This window comes from Chenopodium quinoa, unplaced genomic scaffold (assembly GCF_001683475.1).
Source record: "Chenopodium quinoa cultivar QQ74 unplaced genomic scaffold, ASM168347v1, whole genome shotgun sequence".
NCBI lineage: Eukaryota > Viridiplantae > Streptophyta > Magnoliopsida > Caryophyllales > Amaranthaceae > Chenopodium > Chenopodium quinoa.
The window spans coordinates 3,290,391-3,313,149 of NW_018742461.1; the positions used below are offsets into that span (position 1 = coordinate 3,290,391).

Here is a 22,759-nt window from a genome sequence, read left to right on the forward strand (position 1 = left end):
CACAAAACACCTTCCGTTATAAGTATTATGTTTTTCGAAAATTGGATAGTATGGACACCTCCCATTATAAGTACTATGTATTTCGAAAATTGGATAGTATGGACTACATAGTAAATAGCAAAAGGTGTAAATTTTATATCAATCAAATAAACACTTAAAATCATATTCGTACGCTTGCATTTTACTTACATATATGTAGCAAAACTTGGTGAAGTTAGTGGGGAACTCACCTTGTTACTTTGAGGTCACGACATTGTTATTAAAATCGCGATTCGGATCGTAGAATCGTGTACGATTTTACGATGTACGATTTTACAATCCCAATCCACCCAAACGTTTTAAATCGTCGGTAGAATCGCTTATAGAATCGATGGAATCGGTTTTCTACACTGATTCTAACGATTCCACTCCCGTAAAAAGTCTAGTTTTTCAAAACCCATAACTTTTGATTGCGAAGTCGGAATTAGGCTTATTATATATCGTTGGAAAGCTCTTAAGGTCTACTTTCTAATACAATTTGTCCCATACCCATATCATTTATACTTGTATATTTTATGTAATATTCTAAAGAGTGTAAGGGTATCATAGTTGAGCCTAACTTTAGTCAATAACTTATATATTATTCAATATAAATCATTATTAAGCTTATGAAACATCAATTAATTTTTAAAATTCTATCCAATCGTTTAAATTTTGTGGGTAAAAGAATATATTCTTGAGTCTTATGCACTCAACTTTGGGCAAATAAAAAACACTTTTTTTATAACAAACTTATGAATGATGCAAAAAGTCAAAATTCACTATTAAAAAGAAAAAGTAACCCATGCTGAAATTTTTAAAGATTGCTCTGATTAGTTTTAATCAAACATTGACCAAAGTTTAAAGGTAAAATTGTAAAATGAGATTGTTATTTATTGACGAAGAGGGTACAATAGATGGAATTCATGGAAACAAGGTACCATCACCCTGATCACTGTACATGCAGAATACAAGAATACAATGGAAAAAAGAATGGTAGAATTAGGATATCTATTAGAGATTGTTCTGTTCTGATCAATTTAAAATGTTTTTTATTACTTCAAATTAAGCATCCACTATTTTGGAATAGATTAAAAACAAGATCAATCTAATCCAATCTGCATCCACAGAAGTTAGCCAGCAGATGGCTTTATGTAGAAACAATACAAGATCTTGACTGTTCATCATAGCAAGTCTACTGTAACGTAACGTGGCACAACGTATATAATCTCTTCGATCTCTTACAGCCATCAGTTACCAGCCTTACCACATTCCATTTCCAGAAACCCATCCCTAATCCATAGTCCACAGCTCCACACACTGGAAATGCTCTGTCAAGTTTGAGATTCACCTTAACAAAATCATGTGCATATAAACAAGGTGAAGAGGGCATCAAAACAATAATAGGACCTCCAACAAAACCAATGCAGCGGCGGAATCCACTTACAGTGGAAGCATCACTTTATTAGAATGCATCTTATAGGTGCCCCCCAGCAACAGACAATCGTGGAGGCAAGCAATGCACATTATACATTCCTGCAGGGACATTATCCAGCTTCAGAGCTTCGACTAGAATAATTTCCTGCAGCATGACAAGATGAGTATGATCAGTGTTATTCCTACTGACTATTGACTTGAAAAGAGAAGGCAAGTGTACACAAAAGTAAGCAGCACAGAGACAAGCAACTCATAAACAATACAAAAATTTTGATTGGAATCAATAGATGAGAGCTTAAGTGCATGTTGCAGCAGATAGAATGCTATAGTTGGGAAGATGATTGAACAATTGTTAAGACCAAACCATATAAGTGGGCAAGAATCTATCCTAGGCCAAAAAGTTATTACCCCCAATAAAGTTTGAGTCATGCCAGCTATACTGTTTCAATATTAAATTATCAAAAGTTAAGTTGAATTATCAGTAAGGCAATGGTTGTTTTGAAGAGCATGTGGCAACGCTTTTGGGTATTTACATCTTCATACTTCCTTTGTTTATCCAAAATAACAAATCCCTTTTGTATTGTCTCATCTTGCCTTTCCTTTCGAATGTTTTAAAAGGCATGAAGTGAAGGCACCATACACTGCTTTCATCCTTAAATCCTTGTCAATATTACAATGTTGCAGCCTCAAAGTTATAATAAGAAGTTCTAATATATGTAAGTATTAAAGTATGTGTGACTAGCTAAGAATATTTGAAGTAGGCTCTTACCCTGCTTTTAAGGAAAACAAGATGGGAAGGAGCCAAGTCATCAAACGCAGCAGCAGATAAATAGTCGATACCTACAATGCCAGCATGGTTATTAGTTCCATCTGAAGTAGAGAATACAACTTTCCTACACAGTTTAATTTTCAGCAATGTTCTTTTATTAGCATCTCAATGCACCAAAATTCAAAAGGTCAAAAAACAACAATTATCACCATCTAATATATATCCAACCATCGCTGAGGTCTCATTAGCCAATATTATATGCAACTAGCCAACTAGAACAAAGTATCACGAACTTAGATGATTCGACTTTATATGTTTGATTCTGCTTGCCAAAACTATATAATCAAATAGCTATGTCAGGAAAATTATTTTCCAACTAAAAGCCATGACTTGACATGTTATTTTAACAGGGATGATACTTTGACTGATAAAGTGATTAGGAATTAGTATAAGGAAAACTTACCAACAAGCTTGATGTCTGTATTATCTTTCAACCATTGAGCACCATCCTCCATGAATCCCACATAGCTAGAATCAAACTCTTTTTGAAACATAAGGCGCCTAGAATGAGAAGAATTATAAATTTTATAATTTATAGTAACCTTGGGACAAAGCATCAGCAGAAGACACAAAATGAAGAAAGTGTCAAAGACATAACTAGAAGCTTCAGTAGCTTAGACTAGAGAAAGAAAGACAATAAAAGCATTTTATAACACTGTGAATAAATGAGGAGAAATTTTCACCCAGCAACTATCATTTGACTGAGATTAAAATCTGTGATTCACACTTTCTACAAGACTAACGATCAATTAAATGTATCAGCAAGACTAAAAGCTATCAGCCTATCAACAAGTTCTATAGTTGTCCTTTTGATTTCGAGTACAATTATCTATGCTACCACCCAGATTTTTTATGAAGCATATTAGGTGACAATATTATTCATCTACTCATAATCCTAATAAAAACTCTGAAGCACCACCAACCCAAAATTCCTTACCCATCTCAATTGGGTGGCATCAAGCAAGAAGATAGGCCACAATAGGCAATAGGACCATTTTGACATGACTCCAACAAAAATTATTAAATTTAAGTTAGAACAAATACAGTATATTACCCCTTATAAGATGCGTGAAGTGGCTTATACAAAGCAATAAGTCAGATCAGCAAATTTGCAACAATAACCCAGCTGATTATTTAAACTTAATGAAGTGGCTCCCACTAAGGTTTCCATCAGTCCATAGGCATTGGTATTTTTCCAAGGGCAATAAATATGTCAACTCATTTCAGTTGTGATAGCCTACATATACAGCCCTTATAACAACTTACACAGAGAAGCAACTAAGATTCCACATCACATGCCAAAAGGCAACAGCCTGGCAAGTCGAGTTATGATGCTTTTAATTGCCATGTAACTACTTAGGGAAAGGACATTGTGAAAAATAATGTGTGAAGTGATTGCAATGAAAATTGATGATAGATTTGGGAGGTTAGTTGGATGCCAAAGTTGGCATCTCCATTAGAATGACATCCACAAGACAATTAGGAGCCCGCGACAACCCAATTTACAGCCATAATGCAGGATGAAACTTGATGTAATGTTATCTCTAGCAATTCTTACATGCGCATGAAGTACAGAACAACAAAACCCAAGAGGCAATGAAGGTGCAGCCATCCCTATAATAATCACCCAATATTTCATTCTTGTGTTCATGTTCCTTTTACTATGGGAAATGGCTATGAAAAAAAATACCTAATAAGTACAGTAATAATCAAATAAGTTTAGTTTTAAAAAATATATATATATATATATAAAAAAAAAAAAAAAAAAAAAACCCTAATAGATGATCACATATGCCAGCAGAAAGAAACAACAGGTATCAATTTCACCTGTCTGTGTTTAAAGTTCTGAAAAGAACGCGGCGAACTCCTTTAGGAATGTGTAGAGATTTCATCACACTTGCTGTAAAAAGAATAATGTTTACAATGCCATCAGTCTATTATACATTTCAGCAACGAAATTAATGGATATCAACCCCCCTCCCCCAAAACAATTCTCTTTTTTGCTGCTCTACCCTTGGTGGACACAAAGGTAATGGAGAAGAGACTAGCAAAAACGACAAAGCTAAGTAGGAAATTGGAAAAGAAGCCCTTTGGAGTTGGATAACCCTTATTAAAACTTATTTTTTCTGTATTTATCTTGTCAAAATTTATTTGACCTTATCTGAATTCATTTTTCATGAAATAAGGGAAAATTATGTTAACATATTTGATGTTGAAAAAAATTTGGTTTTCATGCAAAATTTAATTAGGATATTCTTAAGAATTGACTACTAGTCCATTAGTCTATTTTTAGTATTTGAGATTAAATTTTGTCACAAGTGGCCTTACATAAGTTGTATAGCTCAGACATGGTAAATCTAATTGACTCAAAGATTTTTTTTTCATTATTTAAAGACTTAAATTTCCTAACATAACCTAACCTAAATTGTTTGGACCTAGTGAGAACATGATCCAAAACACTCAAATGTCAAATAATCTCATGCTTCATTCATCACAAAATACCTCATGTTCTATTAAATAAATTAGATTATAAGAACTACGGAGTAAATCACAATTTAAAAAGGTGTAAAATTCCATGATTTTTTTTCCATATGACATTAATCAAACAAACACTTACAATCATACACTTACAATCATACATATTAGTCCCGTCGAAAAAAAAAAAAAAAAAAATTCTACATTTTAGTGATTTGACATATAAATACTACATTGAATAATTTTCGAAACATGCGCGCTTATAATTTATGGCTGTTATGGGTGTTGAACTACACGGTCCAGGCCCAAACAATGCATGTAGGCCCAAGCAATGCAGTCCAATCTTTAACTTTAGCTCACTCGATCGACTACTCGAGTAGTCGATTGCAACGATTTACAAGTAGAACTTAGAAGTTTGGTAGGCAACATATGAGTTTTGTTACAGTACTATGTTGATCATTAACTCCGTATTTGTAATCTTTGTTGCGTGTACCATCTATTTTATCTATGCCGATATATAAAAACTCAAACCTTACACTACCAATCTATATCCTATTAATTATATTTCGTATGTATATCTTAGCATCAAAATAATAAGCGGAAGTAGATATTTAAAAGATTATGTCTTACTGTTATTGAATAGTCACCTTGATCTCACAATAAATTATCGTACTCCAACTTATGCATGCATAATTACCTTATACTTGTAATATTATTATTAGTTATCCGATCAATAAGCCGTCTCACCCGAGTACCAAAATTCAATAGTCCTCTATTAGCCACTTCGTTCATATTGCTGACTAGCTTTTAAGCCCATATGGTACGGTGCATAATCTAATAGAAGTATTAGATTACTTAAATTGCTTCATAGCTGAGAGTGAGGGATAGATCAAGTGGTTAGAGCTCTCTTCCCGATTCCAGGTGATCCTAGGAAGTGCTTCATAGCAAGTCCACAACTAAGCAAATGTCTTACTCCCAAAAGTACTACATACCGAGTAGTAATATACAAGTATATAAGCCGCTTAGCCGCACATATTAAAGTGTGAAAATAGTATTGTACGCTCGGGTACACCATGCGCATGGTGCACCCAGAAGGCGGAAAGAAGATATTGTTATTTGACAAAGAACATATCGTGTATGACAAAGAACATACCTATACATGTTTAATATGTTCTTATATACTTATTTTCTTTAACATATGTTGATTAAATATGTTTTTTGGGTTTAAATAATACAAAATATGTTCTTTAAATTTGGCTCGTATGTTCTTTTTTTTTTTTTTTTTTTTTTTTACTGGCTCGTATGTTCTTTTGAGGTAATGAGTTCTTTAACGCATGTTCTTTAACGTATGTTCTTTAATTTATGTTCTTTTAACATATGTTATTTGTGCCTTTCAAAAAAAAAAAAAACATATGTTATTTTGAATTTTGAAATTTGAAATTTAAAATTTAATTTGAAAATGAAATATTGAATTATTTTTAGTTGAAAATAATTTTAGAGAGAGAAAACTAAAATTATTATGGAAAGTTGAATTTTTGGAGAGAGTGAAAACTATTTTTGAGGAAATGATATCTATGGTAAAAAAAAATTCCGGCAATGTGTAATATTTCATGAAATTTTAATAAATTTTTCGGCAATTTCATGAAATGTCACCGAGTACTTAAAAAATTCATCAAATGCCATCGCGTTTTTCAAAATTCACCAAATGCCACTGAGGTTTAGTACAATATCACCATATGCCATTTTCGTTAGTTGACCGTCAGTGCCCGTTAGTTGACCCCACCACTTGCCACGTGTCACCTTCTGATTGGTCCGTTTTTAAAATTAAAAATAATTAAACAAAAATTCAAAAAAAAAATATTTTAAAAAATAATAAAAAATAACAAAAAAAACAATAAAAATATTTTTTTTTTTTTAAAAAAAAAAAGGAACTCGGAGGTGGCCAGCCACCACCTCCTCCCTGCCGTCGATCCCCCTGCCCACCCCATAACCCTAGCCACCACCACCCCTTGCCACCGGGGCTAGCACCAGGAGGCGCGCCGGCCGCCGGCAACCCCTCCCCTATCCCGTCGCGACCCCCTAACCCGCGAAACCCCACCCCCCTTCCTCCACCACCCCAAAACCCCACCCCTTCGACCGTAGCCATGGTGGCACAATCCCTCGCCTCTTTCCTCTTTCTCGCCCCTTCATCACTGTAGATGGATTGGGGTGGTCGAAATTGGAAAAGGGAAGGGGAAGGGTGGGGCTTCGTCAGTGTGGAAGGGTGGGCTTCGCCGGCGAATTTGTGAGTTTCGAAATCTGGGGTTTGAAGTCCTCAGCGGGTCGCGACGGGAAAGAGGAGGAGAAGGGGAGGGGGGTTATTTCGGCGGTCACCACCTTTGCCCAGCGAATTTGCAACAACAACAACCTCACTCCTAGTATCGGCCACCAAATGCCACCATTATACCTAACCCGTCGTTATCATCGCCCAGCTTGCAACAACTTCAGCCACCGTGAGTCTGCGACAACACTCCAATTAATGCAACAACATTTGAACAACCCCGGTACCTACTAATTGCTCCTCCCATATAATCGAGAGCAACACAATCACCCAGCCAACGTCACCTCGGGTGGGTGTTAGGGTTCTAGTGAAGGGCAATTTTGGTTCAGGTTGGGGCAAGTGAAGGCGTCTTCGGTTCACGTGGAGGCGAGTGAGGGCGTTTTCGGTTCAGGTAGGGGCGAGTTAGGGTGGTTTCGATTTAGGTGGGGGTTAGGGTTCCAGGTGGGAGTGGGGTTTTGGAGGTGGGGGTGGGGTGGTGGTTTCAATTCTAGTGATGGGGGTGGTGGTTTCAGATCAATTGGCGGGGTTGGTGGAGGCAATGGTGGCTGGGTAGATGGTTTTGGTTGGGGTAATAAGGGTGGTGTTGTTGAGGTGATTTTTTTTTTTCTGTTTTTTTTTTAATTTTTTAATTTTTTTTGGTTTTTTTTTTTAAAAAAAAAAATATTTTTATTTTTAAAAAGGGACCAATCAGAAGGTGACATGTGGCAAGTGGTGGGGTCAACTAACGGTTAGCTAATGGATACTAACGGTCAACTAACGGAAATGGAATTTGGTGATATTGTACTAAACCTCAGTGGCATTTGGTGAATTTTGAAAAACACGATGGCATTTGGTGAATTTTTTAAGTACTCAGTGGCATTTTATAAAATTGCCGTAAAATTTTTATCATGTTCTTTTTGTAATGTCTTTATGTTCTTTAGTAATGCATGTTTTTTATTAAAAACAAACATGTTATTTTTCAAACACCTAATGTTCTTTCTACCTTTTTTTTTTTTGTTTAATCGGGTGTTCTGTGTACATGTTGCACCCGGGTGCACATACCATGCATTAATTACATGGTGCACGACCATGCATTTATTTTAGTGACAATCATATGCTTTTGTATCGCTTGGACCAGGAAACACATACAAATATGTACACATTGTTACTTTATTTGACTTACGTTTGAAAATCCTTGTTTTTGAAGATTAAATTATAGCACCATTTCCAACAACAGGTCATCCAACAGCTGTTAACAAATTGATTAATGATTGTAAAAGAGATGATTCCCATGGTTCTACGAGTTTTGCTTTTGTTTATATGGATAATTGCCCTATTTAGGAGTTGTTAATTAATGACTATATATAGTTGATTATTCTTTTGTCAACTAGCTTAAGATAATATGAATGTTACATACTTCAACAACAACAACAACAAAATGTAGCTTCTAAAGAGGATACACTAACATAGGCTGCTAATAATGATTCCTTATACGTAGTATATATATTATTAAAAAGGGGCTATAATTAAATGTAATTTACAATATATTCAAAGTTTTCATTAATTAAAGTTCAATTTGTTGAGAGAATGATAAGTTATTTTCATTTTGATGTCTTCGATCTCTAGTTGTTATAGCATGACACTTTACATAAATGAAATTGATCTATTAATGCGGTTATTGATCATGATGTTGAAAACTAAACATGTTACTAGTCAATACTTAGATGGATGGACGAATAATAAGATTAATTCAAAGAACTTAGATTTTGGTTTCAATTTCAAATGGTAATGTAGCTTAAGTTTAGCCTACTAAAATTAAGTGAAGATATGACTAAAGTCTAAAATGATCATTTTAAGCCCAAATTGACTTAAACTAAATACAACATTATTTCAATGCGAGATCTCTTTATACCTAAATACGGAGTGTAATTATCTTAACAAGTTTAATAATCATCCACCATTAGTAAAATTCAGCATAAAAACTTTAAACACATGCATAAAAGAAATGATCAGAAACCAGAACATCCTCCACAATACCAACCTTGTATAATGCCATGAATGATGAGTCATGACCCACAAGAACAATCGGATATAATTTGGTTGTTACATTCAACTAACTCTGTCCTCAAGCCCCAACCTCCGGTTCTCATTACACTTAACCATCTATACAACACATTATTGGCCTAGATTTTAGTGCATTCCACCTAGTTCTATAAATATTTTTTTAAATCCCTTTTTCAAAGTTTTGTTTATTGTCAAAGATAACGATGTACTTCCTTCATTTTTATTAAATGCAACATTTTTTTCTATCACTTTAGATGTATTATTTTTTCTTTTAATAATAATTTTTTATCTCTCTCCTATTATATGGGCTCTTTTTATTTTTTTCTCTCTATATTTCTTTACTCCAAAAATTGCTTAAAACTCTGCATTTACAAAAGTTATGCAAATAAATAGAGGAAGTATGAAAATTTGATGTCGATAAATGAATCAATATCTTGATGAATTAACATGTGATGTCTCATTATTGCAACATACTTTCTTTGTTTCTATTTGTTTGCCTCAATTTTCTCTTCACGATTTTCAAATTTCACATAATTTTTCGTTTCTTATAAATTAGTGATAGTTTGTGCTCAAAATTTTAAAACATTACTGTTACTCATGGAATTTTTAAAGATAAACAAATAGATACAGTGGGTACGGAGTAGTTAGAAGATACGACAAGAATTGAAAGAAGAGAAGAGAAATGCTCCTATAAAAGTGAAATTGAACCCCATTATATATTAATACACCACATCACCTTATTCTTTCATTTCTTCCACTAAAACTCCCTCATGATGCTTAAACCCCACCGCCACCTCTACCACCTCCTCTCCCTCCTATTTCTATTCCTTGACCTCCCATTCTCCCTCTCCACCACCGCCCCCGCCGACATCGGCGCGTTAAAATCATTAAAATCCTCCATCACCCCCTCAACAATCCCTCCCTCCTCCTGCCTCTCAAGCTGGGACTTCTCCTCCGACCCATGCTCCAAACCCATAACAACCCACTTCATTTGCGGACTCTCCTGCTCATCCAATCGAGTCACCTCAATCACACTCGACTCAGTCGGCTACTCAGGCACACTCACACCACTCATCTCGCAACTCACCCAACTCATCATCCTTGACCTCGGTCAAAACTCATTCCATGGCTCAATCCCACCTTCTCTCTCCTCCCTCTCTCTCCTCCAACAGCTCACTCTTAGATCAAATTCCTTTTCTGGCCCTCTTCCTTCTTCTATCTCATCCCTTAAATCTCTTCAAGAGCTTGACCTTTCTGCTAATTTCCTCACTGGTCCCCTCCCTAACACTCTCCCTTTTCTCTCTCATTTGACCAGGCTTGACCTTAGCTTCAACAAATTCTCCGGTAATCTCCCCAAATTACCCCCTAATCTCATCGAACTTGCAATTAAATCAAACTCGCTTTCCGGGTCAATCTCAAAATCTTCCTTCTCCGAGTTGACTCAGCTTGAAACGGTCGAACTCAGTGTTAACTTGTTCACCGGAGTTTTACAATCATGGTTCTTTCAACTTCCGGGTTTACAACAAATCAACCTCTCGAACAACAGTTTTACACGTGTCGAGATCTGGAAGCCCGGGAAATACAACTCATTAGTAGCCGTTGATTTGGGGTTTAACAAAATCGAAGGGTATTTTCCTGTGAATTTGACTGAATACCCTGTATTAGCCTCACTTTCGTTACGGTACAACCGCTTACGTGGACCAATCCCATTGGAGCTGGGCAAAAAGGGTAATTTGAAGAGATTATTTCTTGATGGAAATTATTTGACGGGGATTCCGCCGGCGGGATTCTTTTCCGGTACCGGAGAAGAATCTCCGGTGGCCGGAAGTTTGGGGGATAATTGTCTGCGGGGGTGTCCACCGAAGTCGCAGCTATGCCTGCCTTTGCAAAAACCGATGTCAGTGTGTAAGCAAGTTTACGGCGGTAAAAGACATGGCAAAAATTGAATAGTCAATTTTGTCGGGAAAATTAATTAATTAATTTTTTGTTATTATTGTTTTGAAAAATGTTGTTTGAATAAATGACTTTCTACTTGCTGAGGTGGCGCGTGAATTACTCACTGACAGGGAAATGTGATTTTGGCCATTGATGAGGTGAGGAGGGAGATTGTGTGTTTTTTAAGCTTACGTGGACGGTTGAGATTTGTGGTGCTTTGGGACTGTTATAAACTAATTTGCATGCGCGTGTAGATTATTTCATTTCACTTTTTTTTTTTTTTTTTTTTTTTTTTTTTTGTATGAGAGGAAGCTTTTTGTGTAGTGTAGTACTTTGATACTTTGTAAAAGTGTACAATAATTTGTATATTAGGATTATTCCAATAATCAAATCTATAGTATTTTCTTCATTAAGAAGTTTGGCAATTATCATCTTAAAAACTTAAAATCACAAAAATACTAGTAAAACAAATTGTGCAATGGCAAAAACAAGTTTCCAAAATACCACTTCCCCTTTCATTCTCTCTCTATCTTATCACCGCTTTCCCTCTTTCGGGCTCTGCTTGTTGGTGACTGGCGCAGGCTTTGCCTAGCCATCGCTGGCGAGTCCCATCCATCCGTTACTCTCTTTTTTTTCCATTTAATTTTCGTTTTTTTGTCTATTGGTGAGGTGAACAACGAATTTGCAAAGCCTCTTTCTTCGTCCTTTTCGGTGGTTTCATCAATTCGGTGTATCGTTGGGTGTTTTTTGGCTTAATGAATCAAGAACCAAAGGCTATTCTTAACGCCGCCGTCGAAAGAAAGTCCGTTAATTGATTTCTCGACGGTTAAGGTGAAGTTAAGGCTAGGGTTTCCTCGCGTTTCCAAGGTTAGGTTCAGTGAGGGGTTCTTATTGAGTTACCCTTGACGATTGTTCTTGGTGTTAGGATTGGATTCTGCTAATGAGATTTTTCCGGCTTCTCATTGTATTTCCTGTTACCTCACGTTATAATTAGTTTGTGTGCTTGTTTTTTTTTTTAAAAAAAAATTGTTGTTCTTGGTTTGCCTTAGTTTAGTCATGTTGTTATTGTATAAGTTGCTTGTTTTGTTGATTTGGTTTTTGTTTTTAAATAATTCTCTTTCTCTGTTTGATCATGAGTCAGATTCCCATAGATTTGTTCTAATTTGGGAAGTTATCGGAGTGTTGTCGTTGTCTTTGGAGCCTTGTTGGTCGGTTTTAAGAGTTGTAAGGTTAAGCAATCCGATCCATTGTTGGTTGGGTTGGTGGTCCTTTTGGTAGCCTTGTCGGGGTATGGATATATTCCCCTGATAGTTCACTTAGTTTTACAGGGGGTGGAATTATTTGCGCAGGTGGATGATTTTCCCTACATTTGGAGTTTGCAGGAGGAGAGTGGTTTTGAGGGAGGAGTTTGGTATGCTGCTCTTGTCGCTTGGTTATGGGATGATATGGGCATTCATACAATTGCTATCATCCCTTTGTTAGTCTTGGTGATGACAAAGTCAGTCATTGATGTTAATCAAAATCTTGAAGAAGGCTCCCCAGCTATTTTTAGTGTTTCGGGTAAGCAAAATCTTCCATTTTCTCGCATTTTCTCTTGGTAGAATTGCAAGAAGAGAACCTGCATTTGGATGCACGGTTTCTCATTGTAGAGTCGTTAAAGCATACAACTCTATTGGTCTTGTTCCCAAACTCCTAGGATGCAACTATGCTTTTCAACCCCTATGAGTGGAACGAATGGTGTCAAAGGTTCGTTCTTCAGCAACAGGGTGCATTCAATTTCCGGTTTCTCCATCTTCCAACAACTTCCATCATGAGTTTTCTTCGGTGTCAGTGCCAGTTTTGGGTTTCTTTAATGATTATGTCCTGCGCTCTTGGTCCGTCTCGACTATTTCAGTTCATTTGGCTTCTCTTGGTCCTCAATGTGGATGTGGTACGATCCTCTTGGTTATCCAGGCTCCGCAGCTATTGGTATGCTGCAAGACTTTTTAAGTATTTTATTCTCTTCGTTCTTCCTATAATAGTTAGTAGCAAGTCCTATGTATATGAGGGTTTGCTTAGGTGTATTGTTTAGCTCTCTTAGGTTGTAATTCTGCTTTTATTTATATAGTTCTCTTTGTTTAAAAAAAAAAAAAAAAGAAAAAAAAGAAAAAAAAAGTGCAATGACAAAATTTATGAGATCTATATTACAAGGGCAGTGTATGTGTATGTGTAAGCAATGCTTTACTAAATTTGATATTTGTGACCAAACCATGAACCGTTTACTAGGGATATTAAAAAAATATTATGACCAGATTATAGCTAATTAGCTATAATTAGATTTCTATTTATAATCACAGCCTAAGTTTACACATGTTGTATTTTCATTATTAGTTGCCGCATGAAATTGTTCGATCTCTTAGTCAATTTAAGATTGTCAATTAATGTGTTTGAGGAGTAAATTTGACCTAAGTAATAGCTGTAAAAATCAAATTAGAGATTGAATCTTATCTATAAATACTTTTTTTAGGTTATGATAGCTTTTTAGAGACGAAGGAATATGTAGATAGCGGAGTACAAATTAGTAGATAGAAGAAATAAACATGATACATGTATATGTATGTCCATTGCCCAAGTTTTCACAATAGTGTAGGGATTAGGGAATAATTAGTCCTTGTAAAAAAAAGGGAATAATCAGTCAAAACAATTTCACTTGTCTATTCCCCTTTTGAGATCTAGCTAATGTTTTATTTTCATGTTCCTTAATTCCTTGTTTCTTTAAAAGTCTTTTTTTCTTATACATTAATTTTTATTTTATGTTGTAAATTTTATTATACGCTACTACTTTTAAGCTAGTCCGAATCATTTTACGAATTGATCTTAAAGATGGCACCAAATTGGTCGATCTATCTTACAGTATACAACATGGGTACAAGCTAGGTAAACACTGTTCGACACGTGTTGGACCACAATTTTTGTTGCTGCTGGGTTCGAACGTGAATGAAGCACAATGAGGTACAAAATTAGCATGAGTACGTGCATGACAATACACTAAAATAAAACCTAGACACAACCTTACGAGTGCACTGCACAACACTTGGTCATCTAATTTAATTGTATGATATAAAGAATATATTCAATTTTTCTAAAGTAATCACCTTTGCTAAAATTATGCCTACCTATACCTTTTAATCAAATGATAGAATATAAAACAAGTTGTCTTTTGGCGATCTTTGTGTTAGCAATATCAATATAGCATACAATTTAATTTATTGATTGAGTAACATAATGTATGTATGTAATCAACATAGTAGTCACTAGTCAATACATAAGTTTGATTACTACTATGAAGTATATATATATATTTTTTATGTAATTTAATATCATTACAAAAAAAAAAAAAAAAAAAAAGGTAAAAAAGTGAGACTTGAATTATACATTAACACTAATCCAATTATATTTTGCAACAATTTCTTAGTTTTTTTTTAAAAATATTCATAAAAAAAATGTGATATTCGCGAAAAATAAATGTTAAACTATAATCCGTATTCAACAACTAACGGAAGAAATACGAATTATTACTAAGAGTAGTATATATAGTTGAGCATCTAGAAAAACAAAGATTCACACAGTTGTCAAGTTGGGTAAATGTCGGTAGTAGCAGACTAGTAACAGCATCGCATGTCATCCATGCAAATGCAAAAAACTATTAAACGCCAAAAACAATTAAATAATGGTGGGTCCAAATATAAAACCAAATATTTCTGTCCAGATATGTTGTTAATTACTTAAACGCCAGGTAGTAGTTTGATCGATCATATGATACGGAGTAATTAATTTATTTTACAGTATTAATCTTGGATAAAATAAAATGACCAATATTCAACTATACTGTAAATTTTGTTTATCAGATCTATTGCATAGTTTGATTGTCAGTTAGACTTAGAAATGACGTTAATCGGAATCCAATGACTGACTTTAGTCAGAAAAGTTCAGAAATCTTTTTATAGCTAAAAATCATTGACATAGTACGGACTAAATTATTTTAAGATGATTTTACTACTCGTATTAAATTACTGGATGATTGTTTTCTCGCTTGTTTGCAAGTACTAGTGTACTACGAGTAGCTACTAGCTAGTAAGTTAATACCAAGTAAGTTATAATCCGTCGCATAATTTTTATTATATGATTATGCACACTTTTAATTAAAGTATAAATTTTTTATTGTCAATATCTAAAGAAAGTTGTATTTTGACATTTTATAATGAAAATTGAAGGAGTTTTAGATGTATAATACCATGAATTGATATGATAAGACAACAATCTAATTAAAATGATTTAATTTACAAGATTGAGACACTTTACACGAAATATATACAGTAAGTTTTTATATCTAAAGAGCTATAATTATTATTCAAGTTAAGGGTTCCTGGAGTATAGCTCCTTAATTCTCGTTAATCGTAATTACTCCGTAATATTTAATAATATGAATGTTATTTGTCAGAGCAAAAATGTTATCTACATTCTTGATCTTGCTGAATCCATGTAGTGGTGTATTGAGTTCGTAACTACCATTTGTTGAGGAGCCTTTTCTTCTGGATTTTAATAAGATTAATAACCTATCAACTTTTCATTATACATCAATCTGTTAATTGGTTTATACTCCATACTTCATATTAATCTTTTTAGATTAGGAATTCATGACCAAAAACACGCGTAAATTAATCAGTGTATATATTTTTGTGATTTTCTAAATTTATACAATTTTTTAGTGTGTATTTAATGCTTATATGTAGCCCTAATGGAGTAATGGCTATGCATATCATTTTCTATCTTTTTATTATTTATTTAATTAGTTTATTATATACTTTCTGTTCGACAAATATTGCAACAAGGATGAAATTACGCATCCCAAAGTATAGTTTATATGTTAAATACCTATAATTATATGAGTAAAAATTATAAAAAGTTTTACAAGGCGAATCTAACAAGACCCCGCATGACTATATTCTACTTTACGAATAAATCATAATACGTAATCAAACAAGCGTAATAAATAGTATAAAATTCCCGTTGTTGCAATATTACTAGAACGAGGAAGTATGAAGCATATACTTTGATGTAAGTAAAAAATAAATCTTATAAAACAAGTAATGAAACCTTAAGGGTGGTGCATGCAGATGGATGCATTGAGAAACTTGAACTTAATGTTCTGTTAACTTTTTAATCACCAAACATACCAAAACATTGAATAAACTTTAAATAGATTAGTAATAGTGTAGTATAATATACAACTATACAAGTATATATATGTGGGATGTCTCCTTACAACTTTATTTACTAGCTACTTCGTACTTATTACAAACATCTTAGGGATCGGACCAATTATGCAAATGTTTCACCCATTTCTTTAATATTGCAACATAGAGGAGGAATTATGCATTTCAAAGCACAATTATTTAAATCTTAAATCAAGTCGAAAAATACAATGCTAGTTATGAGTTATTAATCTTTATCACTGGTTGTCTTTTAGGGACGTGGTGGGGATGATGGGTTTGGAGTAGGAGGAGATGGTGTTTTAGGCGGCGTATCAGGAGGATAATAAACCGGTGATGGTGCAGATGGCGGGGTTGGATCGACAATAAGAACAGGAGGAGATGGTGTTTTAGGTGGCGTGTCAGGAGGATAATAGACCGGTGAAGGTGCAGATGGCGGGGTTGGATCGACAATTAAAACAGGAGGTGATGGTGTTTTAGGTGGCGTGTCAGGAGGATAATAGACCGGTGATGGTGCAGATGGCGGGGTTGGATCGACAATTAAAACAGGAGGTGATGGTGTTTTAGGTGGTGTGTCAGGAGGATAATAGACCGGTGATGGTGCAGATGGCGGGGTTGGATCGACAATTAAAACAGGAGGTGATGGTGTTTTAGGTGGCGTGTCAGGAGGATAATAGACCGGTGATGGTGCAGATGGCGGGGTTGGATCGACAATTAAAACAGGAGGTGATGGTGTTTTAGGTGGCGTGTCAGGAGGATAATAGACCGGTGAAGGTGCAGATGGCGGGGTTGGATCGACAATTAAAACAGGAGGTGATGGTGTTTTAGGCGGCGTATCAGGAGGATAATAGACCGGTGATGGTGCAGATGGGGGGGTTGGATCGACAATTAAAACAGGAGGTGATGGTGTTTTAGGCGGCTTATCAGGAGGATAGTAGACTGGTGATGGTGCAAATGGCGGGGTTGGATCGACAATAAAAATAGGAGGAGATGATGTTTTAGGCGGCGTATTAGGAGGATAATAGTCCGATGATGGTGCAGATGGCCGGGTTGGATCGACAATAAGAACAGGAGGAGATGGTGTTCTAGGCGGTGTATCAGGAGGATAATAGACCGGTGATGGTGCAGATGGCGGGGTTGGATCGACAATAAGAACAGGAGGAGATGGTGCTTTAGGCGGCGTATCAGGAGGATAATAGACCGATGATGGTGTAGATGGCGGGGTTGGATCGACAATAAGAACAGGAGGAGATGAAGGTCTAGGTGTATCAGGAGGATAGATTGGTAATGGTGGGGTTGGAATAATGGTTGGATCGTCGATTTGAATAGGAGGAAATAATGGTAGTGTATCGGGAGATGTTGGGGTTGGAGCTGGTGGATCGACGTTTGAAGTTGAAGGATATGGTGTTGTTGTATTAGGTAATTTAGGAGGATAGACAGGTGGTGGTGGATATCTTGGAACTGAAGTTGAAGGAGCTGAAGGTGGTTGAAAATAACAACTTGCAATCTTACCGCCTTTATAATCTTCAATTGGAGGCGAACCATATTCAGGAGATGATGGTAATGATACCGGACTACAAATTGGCTTGCATGAACCGCAATCAATTGTACAACCATTAGGACAAAACTCGGGACAAACATGCTCTATGTTATAGCACATCTTGTACCTTTTGATCTTACATGATGCTCTCATGAGATGGTTTGAGTTCCCTGGAGGAATCGCGGCATCTAGCATGACTGTCAATGACAAAAGAAAACACCCTAGATAATACATCTTGTGCAGAGCCATTTCATAGAATTCTTAAGTAGAGTTTGATTAGTTATCGATCAACTGATGGATTTCTAGCATCAATGCAAAACAGCTTATTATGTAGAGGTGTAGACAATCCAAGTTGATCAATTTAATTTATTATTAATACTTCGTATTAATTCCCTAAGATGTTGGGTCAAGGCGTTAATCAAACACAAATTAAATGTATATACATACCTTCAAAGTCATCTCACATGGCGGTCCAAAATAGATAAATGGCTAATGAACATACATGATATATACTAGTATGAAATTAAAGTTGCAGAAAATACAAATAATTAAGGACCTTTGATTGTTAAGTCTGCAATGCTTCTTTGTTTTAATACTTGTATATATACAACTCGGGATCACCTTAATCAATTAGTTTGAAGAAATTTAATTAGAGGTGTGCAATGCTAATTACATTACAATTAAGCAAGTAGGTAGCGCGATTGGATTGGAGCTTCTAATATTGTGATGCTTAATTATCGATGAAGTTGATTATCATTTAAGTCTAGAACATAAACCAATTGGAATAGTGTGATTACAGGGTTAAGAAAGAAATTAAGACTAAATTCTTGAATATGGAGGAATGCTTAATCCTTAGACATCGGAGTTATTTTCCTTTTGGAGGCATTGTGGAGTTAATTGAAGCCACTTTAAGTAAGGGACTATTAATCAAGTAATCTACTAATCTTTACAGCTATACAAAGTTCAAATAATTAATGTAATTTCTAGCAACATTGCAAATCATATACTTGAAAAATATTGCTCATTATTAAAGATAAGTTCAACTTAATTAATTAGACTTATTCGGGATAAAATAAGTTTAATTAGTTAGGTTCAAACACCTACATAAGTTCAAATGCACGCACTTACAAAATACTGTATGATTTTGATACATTAACAAATAATTCATGTTAGTTGATTAGATAATATAAGTATATAACATAAGCTTTGACAAACAACGCGTTTTGTGTGCAGCTGGCCAAATCATGTGGCCACTTGTAAAATACTTCCTCTGTTCCATAAATATTGCAACAGGGATGAATTTACACATCTCAAAGCACATGTTATATGTTAAATATCTATAATTTTATAAGAGTCAAAATTATAAAAAGTTGATATTGTGAAAATATTTTACAAGACGAATCTAACAAGATTCCACATGACTATATTTTACTTTATGTATAAATCATAATATGTGGTCAAACAAACGTGATGAATAGTAAAAAAATTCAGTTGTTGCAATATTACTAGAATGGAGGGAGTAACATAGTAACACTTACAACACTGATCGAGTAACCCTTGTAATACTGACCAACCCCTAAAGGCTTAAATCATTAATCGATTAACCCTTATTACAATGACAAGTAACCTTTATAACAATGACCAAGTAACTATAATAATAATGAAGTAATCCCCATGATGATTGTCAGCCACATATAAGAATTTGTGAAATGCAAAACGATAAATGTTTGGATCGGATCTCAAATGTAAAATGTGTAAAAGTCTTTAAGTTGTAAACCCTTAAAGGTCCGCCTTAAGATGTACTGGGTCGGGTCAGACCCTATAATTTTAGGGCTGGATCGTAAACCCCTTAAAAAAAAAAAAAATTAGCCCATAAACGTTTTTCTCTTTCCTCAAAGAAAAAAAAAAAAAAAAAACCTCTCTCCTTCGTAGTCGGCGAATTATCAGAGAAATCATCACTGTGTATTTTTCGGTTCAATCGGAAATCATTCAATATGGGATTGAAAAACATCAGGTACTTCCTACCTCAAAAAATAATTGAAATTGTTAATTTTGTATGAATTTGGGGCTTAAAATTTCTGCAAAATTGATGTTTAGGTCGGATGCTACGAAGAAAGCAGATCGCAAATTTGAGAAGAAACTTGAGTTTTATTCGAGTAATAATTCCTTTTCAATTACTGAAATATTATTAATTTTCTGGGTTTTGACGTTTAATGGTTGAATTGGTTGTTTATGTTTCTGGGTTTTGTTTAAAACGAGTGCAGAAGTCAGAGAGACTGTTGCTTCATTAAGTGCTACGAAGGCGATTGCAAAGGTAAAGTTTCGAATCAAGTTTCTTCTTTGTTGTCTTTCTCAAGCTTAATAAATTTATGGTAAAAAAAAAAAAATTAAAACTTTAGGTTATGAAAGAACTCCTAATTTGTTTATTACCTTTGTTATGTTTAATGGTATATGTATATTAAGTGTATTGTTGGAGGCACTTTGGTTGTTGAGAATTGAGATATACAATGATCACTTTGCACTGGTAGCTCTATATAAGAGAACTAGCAAAAGTCAATTATAAATTGGCATGACTGTGCCATAAACAGCCACCTTAAGAACGAGGGCGATGCGTTGGCGTGGTTGCCTAGGGTAGTGGTCGTTGTTAGGTTGGGTGGTTAAGGAAAGAATACAAGGGGCAAACACATTAAAAACTTGACTGTCAAATGTCATACCACCACCAAATGCAAGAGTCTGAAGTCTCAACACTTCCACTGCCACAACCATAACCAAATGTAGTATTAGGAGCAATGTGAAAATAAAGAAAAACTAAAAAGAGGGAGAATGTGGGAGCACCTCATCCTGATAAGGGAAGGCAACAACAGTACGTGGCCGTGGGGAGGGGGCGAGGTTATTATATCTCTTATCATAGAATAGCTATAAACATCCTTCCTTTTGAGATCCATCCTACATACGCCTAAGTGTATATCTCTAATATTCTCCCCTTGTGTTCTCTCCACATGATCATTTATGAAACAATTTCAGAGCAGGCAACCTAAAGTAGTGGATAGTCCGCAATATAAAGGTACAAAATCACAATGATCTTGATCCAAAAATATGGCCTACCTACTTTCCTGTTACTGTTTACTGTTTACTGGATATGGAGGTGGTGCAATTGTGTAGCCTTTAATCGAATGCAAGAAATTCCAGTGGATATAAATAAACTTTTACTACTTGAAAGGTTTGAGGAAGTTTGGAGAGTTTTGGGTGATAATGTGACTGGTGAATTGGTGATAGTGCAGCACCTAGAATGAGGAGGGAGATCCAAGTCAGATGAACTGGTGATAGCCTGTAATCGACCGCAATAGCATTTTTGTATATGGATAATTTCTTTAATTTTTTTTAAAACTCTATATTGCTGCTGCATTTGGTCACTTGTGTTCTGTTTATTTCGCTGTCAGAAAAGCAAGAGTGCAAGAAAACGGCAAAAGAAATTAAAAGCTTATGACCTATCCCTCCTCAATGAAGTCTTGCCTGAGGTGAAAGAATCACAGCAACCTGCTCCTCCACCTAAAAAATTGAACTGCAAATCCAGACAGAAACTAGTGTGAGTGGCTATTCCTCTGTTAAATTACACTTGTTTAACTTGATTTTCTGATATATCTAATGATGGCACTCATGGCAGAATTAAAGAGACAAAACGAATGGAGGCTATCTTAAATCATCCTGCTTTCCAATCCGATCCATTTGCTGCCATACATCGGTACCTAGTGAATACCCAACCAGCTCCTAAAGCTGAGCCTGTAAAGAAGAAGTCCAAAGACGATGCAAAGAAGAAAAGGAAGAAAACAAAATCTTCTTCAAAACCACAGTCCATGGAAATGTGAACGGCAATTTGGGTATGTCAGCAACAGCTTTTCTATCGATCCTCTGAAGACAGGTTCAAGAGGTCAAGCTTCGCTGATACTAGATGTTGTGGGGCTATCATCATCCGATGGAAAAAGAATTTAGCCTGCTTGTTGGGTTGATTATTTTGTCTTATATGAAAATTTGAGAAATGTCAATAGGTCATGTAGTTCTTTAATGAAAGAATCATTGCAAACTCAACCACACCAAAAATCTTTTATAGCTTTAGGTGAGTAGATATGGCAATGTCTTATCAAATATGTAATGCGGTTATTGACCTTATTGTATGACTGAAATTTTTTGTAGGTAGAGACATCTCAATTGATTTCATGAGTTTTCTCTTGGCTCTATCATGAATGTATACTTGTATACGCCGTTAAAATGAAATAGGGGTGAATCTTAGGAATGTAAAGAAAGGCTGCATGACATTTTATGAATGATTTTTTTTTTTTTTCCTCATAAGCCACTATTCAAGTAAGCAAAATTAAGAACTTGATGCAGACTAAAATAAAAATTGTGGATGTTATTTTTTAAAGGGTAATGATATATGTAGATCTTAGGGTTATATACAAGCATTCTTAAAATGGAATTAAGCTGGGAATTCATGATAATTTAACACATAAATCAGTGTAATTAATTTTAAATTATCCTCAATATTTCCTCTTTTAGCTTCTTATATCATTTTCCTATTTAAAATTATAGAAAGTTTCTTTAAAATTGTAGAAAGTAGTTTCTAAAATGTTTGTTTAATTTTGATTTATCATAAAAGCGAATTCATATTAACAAAATCGCACCAGTGGTCTAGTGGTAGAATAGTACCCTGCCACGGTACAGACCCGGGTTCGATTCCCGGCTGGTGCATTCTTATTTTTTACCTCGAGTCCATCCATGACAGAAGTACAGATAAAATCATACAGATGTCCAAATCTTCATTGTGTATTTTTAGTTTAATTTTTGACAGAAGTACAAATAAATCATAAATGACCATATATCTTCATATTAAGGCAATACTACATTACTATGTG

General features: G+C 35.0%; 4 protein-coding genes and 1 non-coding gene across 7 annotated transcripts; 3 read left to right on the top strand and 2 right to left on the bottom strand.

The window, feature by feature from the left end:
* Positions 1-891: 891 nt before the first annotated feature.
* Positions 892-4,317, bottom strand: LOC110718774. Of its 3 annotated transcripts, none has more exons than XM_021897675.1 (5): positions 4,112-4,317; positions 2,688-2,785; positions 2,225-2,295; positions 1,466-1,600; positions 892-1,349 (listed from the first exon to the last, which is right to left on the bottom strand). In XM_021897675.1, the coding sequence occupies exons 1-4, from the start codon at positions 4,174-4,176 to the stop codon at positions 1,496-1,498; spliced, it is 339 nt and encodes a 112-aa protein (XP_021753367.1). In that variant the 5' UTR covers positions 4,177-4,317; the 3' UTR covers positions 892-1,349; positions 1,466-1,495. The 3 variants fall into 3 exon arrangements, with proteins under 3 accessions (XP_021753367.1, XP_021753366.1, XP_021753365.1); XM_021897674.1 differs by having other exon boundaries at positions 892-1,369; XM_021897673.1 differs by having other exon boundaries at positions 892-1,600.
* A 5,446-nt stretch (positions 4,318-9,763) lies between these two features.
* On the top strand, positions 9,764-13,304 carry LOC110718771 (leucine-rich repeat receptor-like serine/threonine-protein kinase BAM1). Its single transcript, XM_021897670.1, has one exon. It carries the CDS (start codon positions 9,893-9,895, stop codon positions 11,066-11,068), a length of 1,176 nt encoding a protein of 391 aa, XP_021753362.1. The 5' UTR covers positions 9,764-9,892; the 3' UTR covers positions 11,069-13,304.
* A 3,258-nt stretch (positions 13,305-16,562) lies between these two features.
* On the bottom strand, positions 16,563-18,098 carry LOC110718973 (leucine-rich repeat extensin-like protein 5). The gene has a single exon (XM_021897910.1). The coding sequence runs from the start codon at positions 18,096-18,098 to the stop codon at positions 16,563-16,565; it is 1,536 nt and encodes a 511-aa protein (XP_021753602.1).
* Positions 18,099-19,701: 1,603 nt separating this feature from the next.
* LOC110718775 (putative ribosome biogenesis protein slx9-like) lies at positions 19,702-22,146 on the top strand. The gene is made up of 5 exons (XM_021897676.1): positions 19,702-19,863; positions 19,947-20,005; positions 20,114-20,163; positions 21,290-21,435; positions 21,514-22,146. The coding sequence occupies exons 1-5, from the start codon at positions 19,844-19,846 to the stop codon at positions 21,713-21,715; spliced, it is 477 nt and encodes a 158-aa protein (XP_021753368.1). The 5' UTR covers positions 19,702-19,843; the 3' UTR covers positions 21,716-22,146.
* Positions 22,147-22,524: 378 nt separating this feature from the next.
* TRNAG-GCC lies at positions 22,525-22,595 on the top strand. The gene has a single exon. It is a non-coding gene; the product is annotated as a tRNA-Gly (tRNA).
* The last annotated feature ends 164 nt before the right edge of the window (positions 22,596-22,759 follow it).

Bases quoted from the DNA above. Each gene is read 5' to 3' on its own strand.
- LOC110718973 (XM_021897910.1), bottom strand. From the start codon at position 18,098: ATGGCTCTGCACAAGATGTATTATCTAGGGTGTTTTCTTTTGTCATTG.
- LOC110718771 (XM_021897670.1), top strand. From the start codon at position 9,893: ATGATGCTTAAACCCCACCGCCACCTCTACCACCTCCTCTCCCTCCTA.
- LOC110718775 (XM_021897676.1), top strand. From the start codon at position 19,844: ATGGGATTGAAAAACATCAG. The intron at 19,864-19,946 runs GTACTTCCTACC...ATTGATGTTTAG, and splicing joins ATGGGATTGAAAAACATCAG to GTCGGATGCTACGAAGAAAG. The intron at 20,006-20,113 runs GTAATAATTCCT...AAACGAGTGCAG, and splicing joins GAAACTTGAGTTTTATTCGA to AAGTCAGAGAGACTGTTGCT.
- LOC110718774 (XM_021897675.1), bottom strand. From the start codon at position 4,176: ATGAAATCTCTACACATTCCTAAAGGAGTTCGCCGCGTTCTTTTCAGA. The intron at 2,786-4,111 runs GTGAAATTGATA...TTCTCATTCTAG, and splicing joins AGAACTTTAAACACAGACAG to GCGCCTTATGTTTCAAAAAG. The intron at 1,601-2,224 runs GTAAGAGCCTAC...GTCATGCTGCAG, and splicing joins TTGTTTTCCTTAAAAGCAGG to GAAATTATTCTAGTCGAAGC.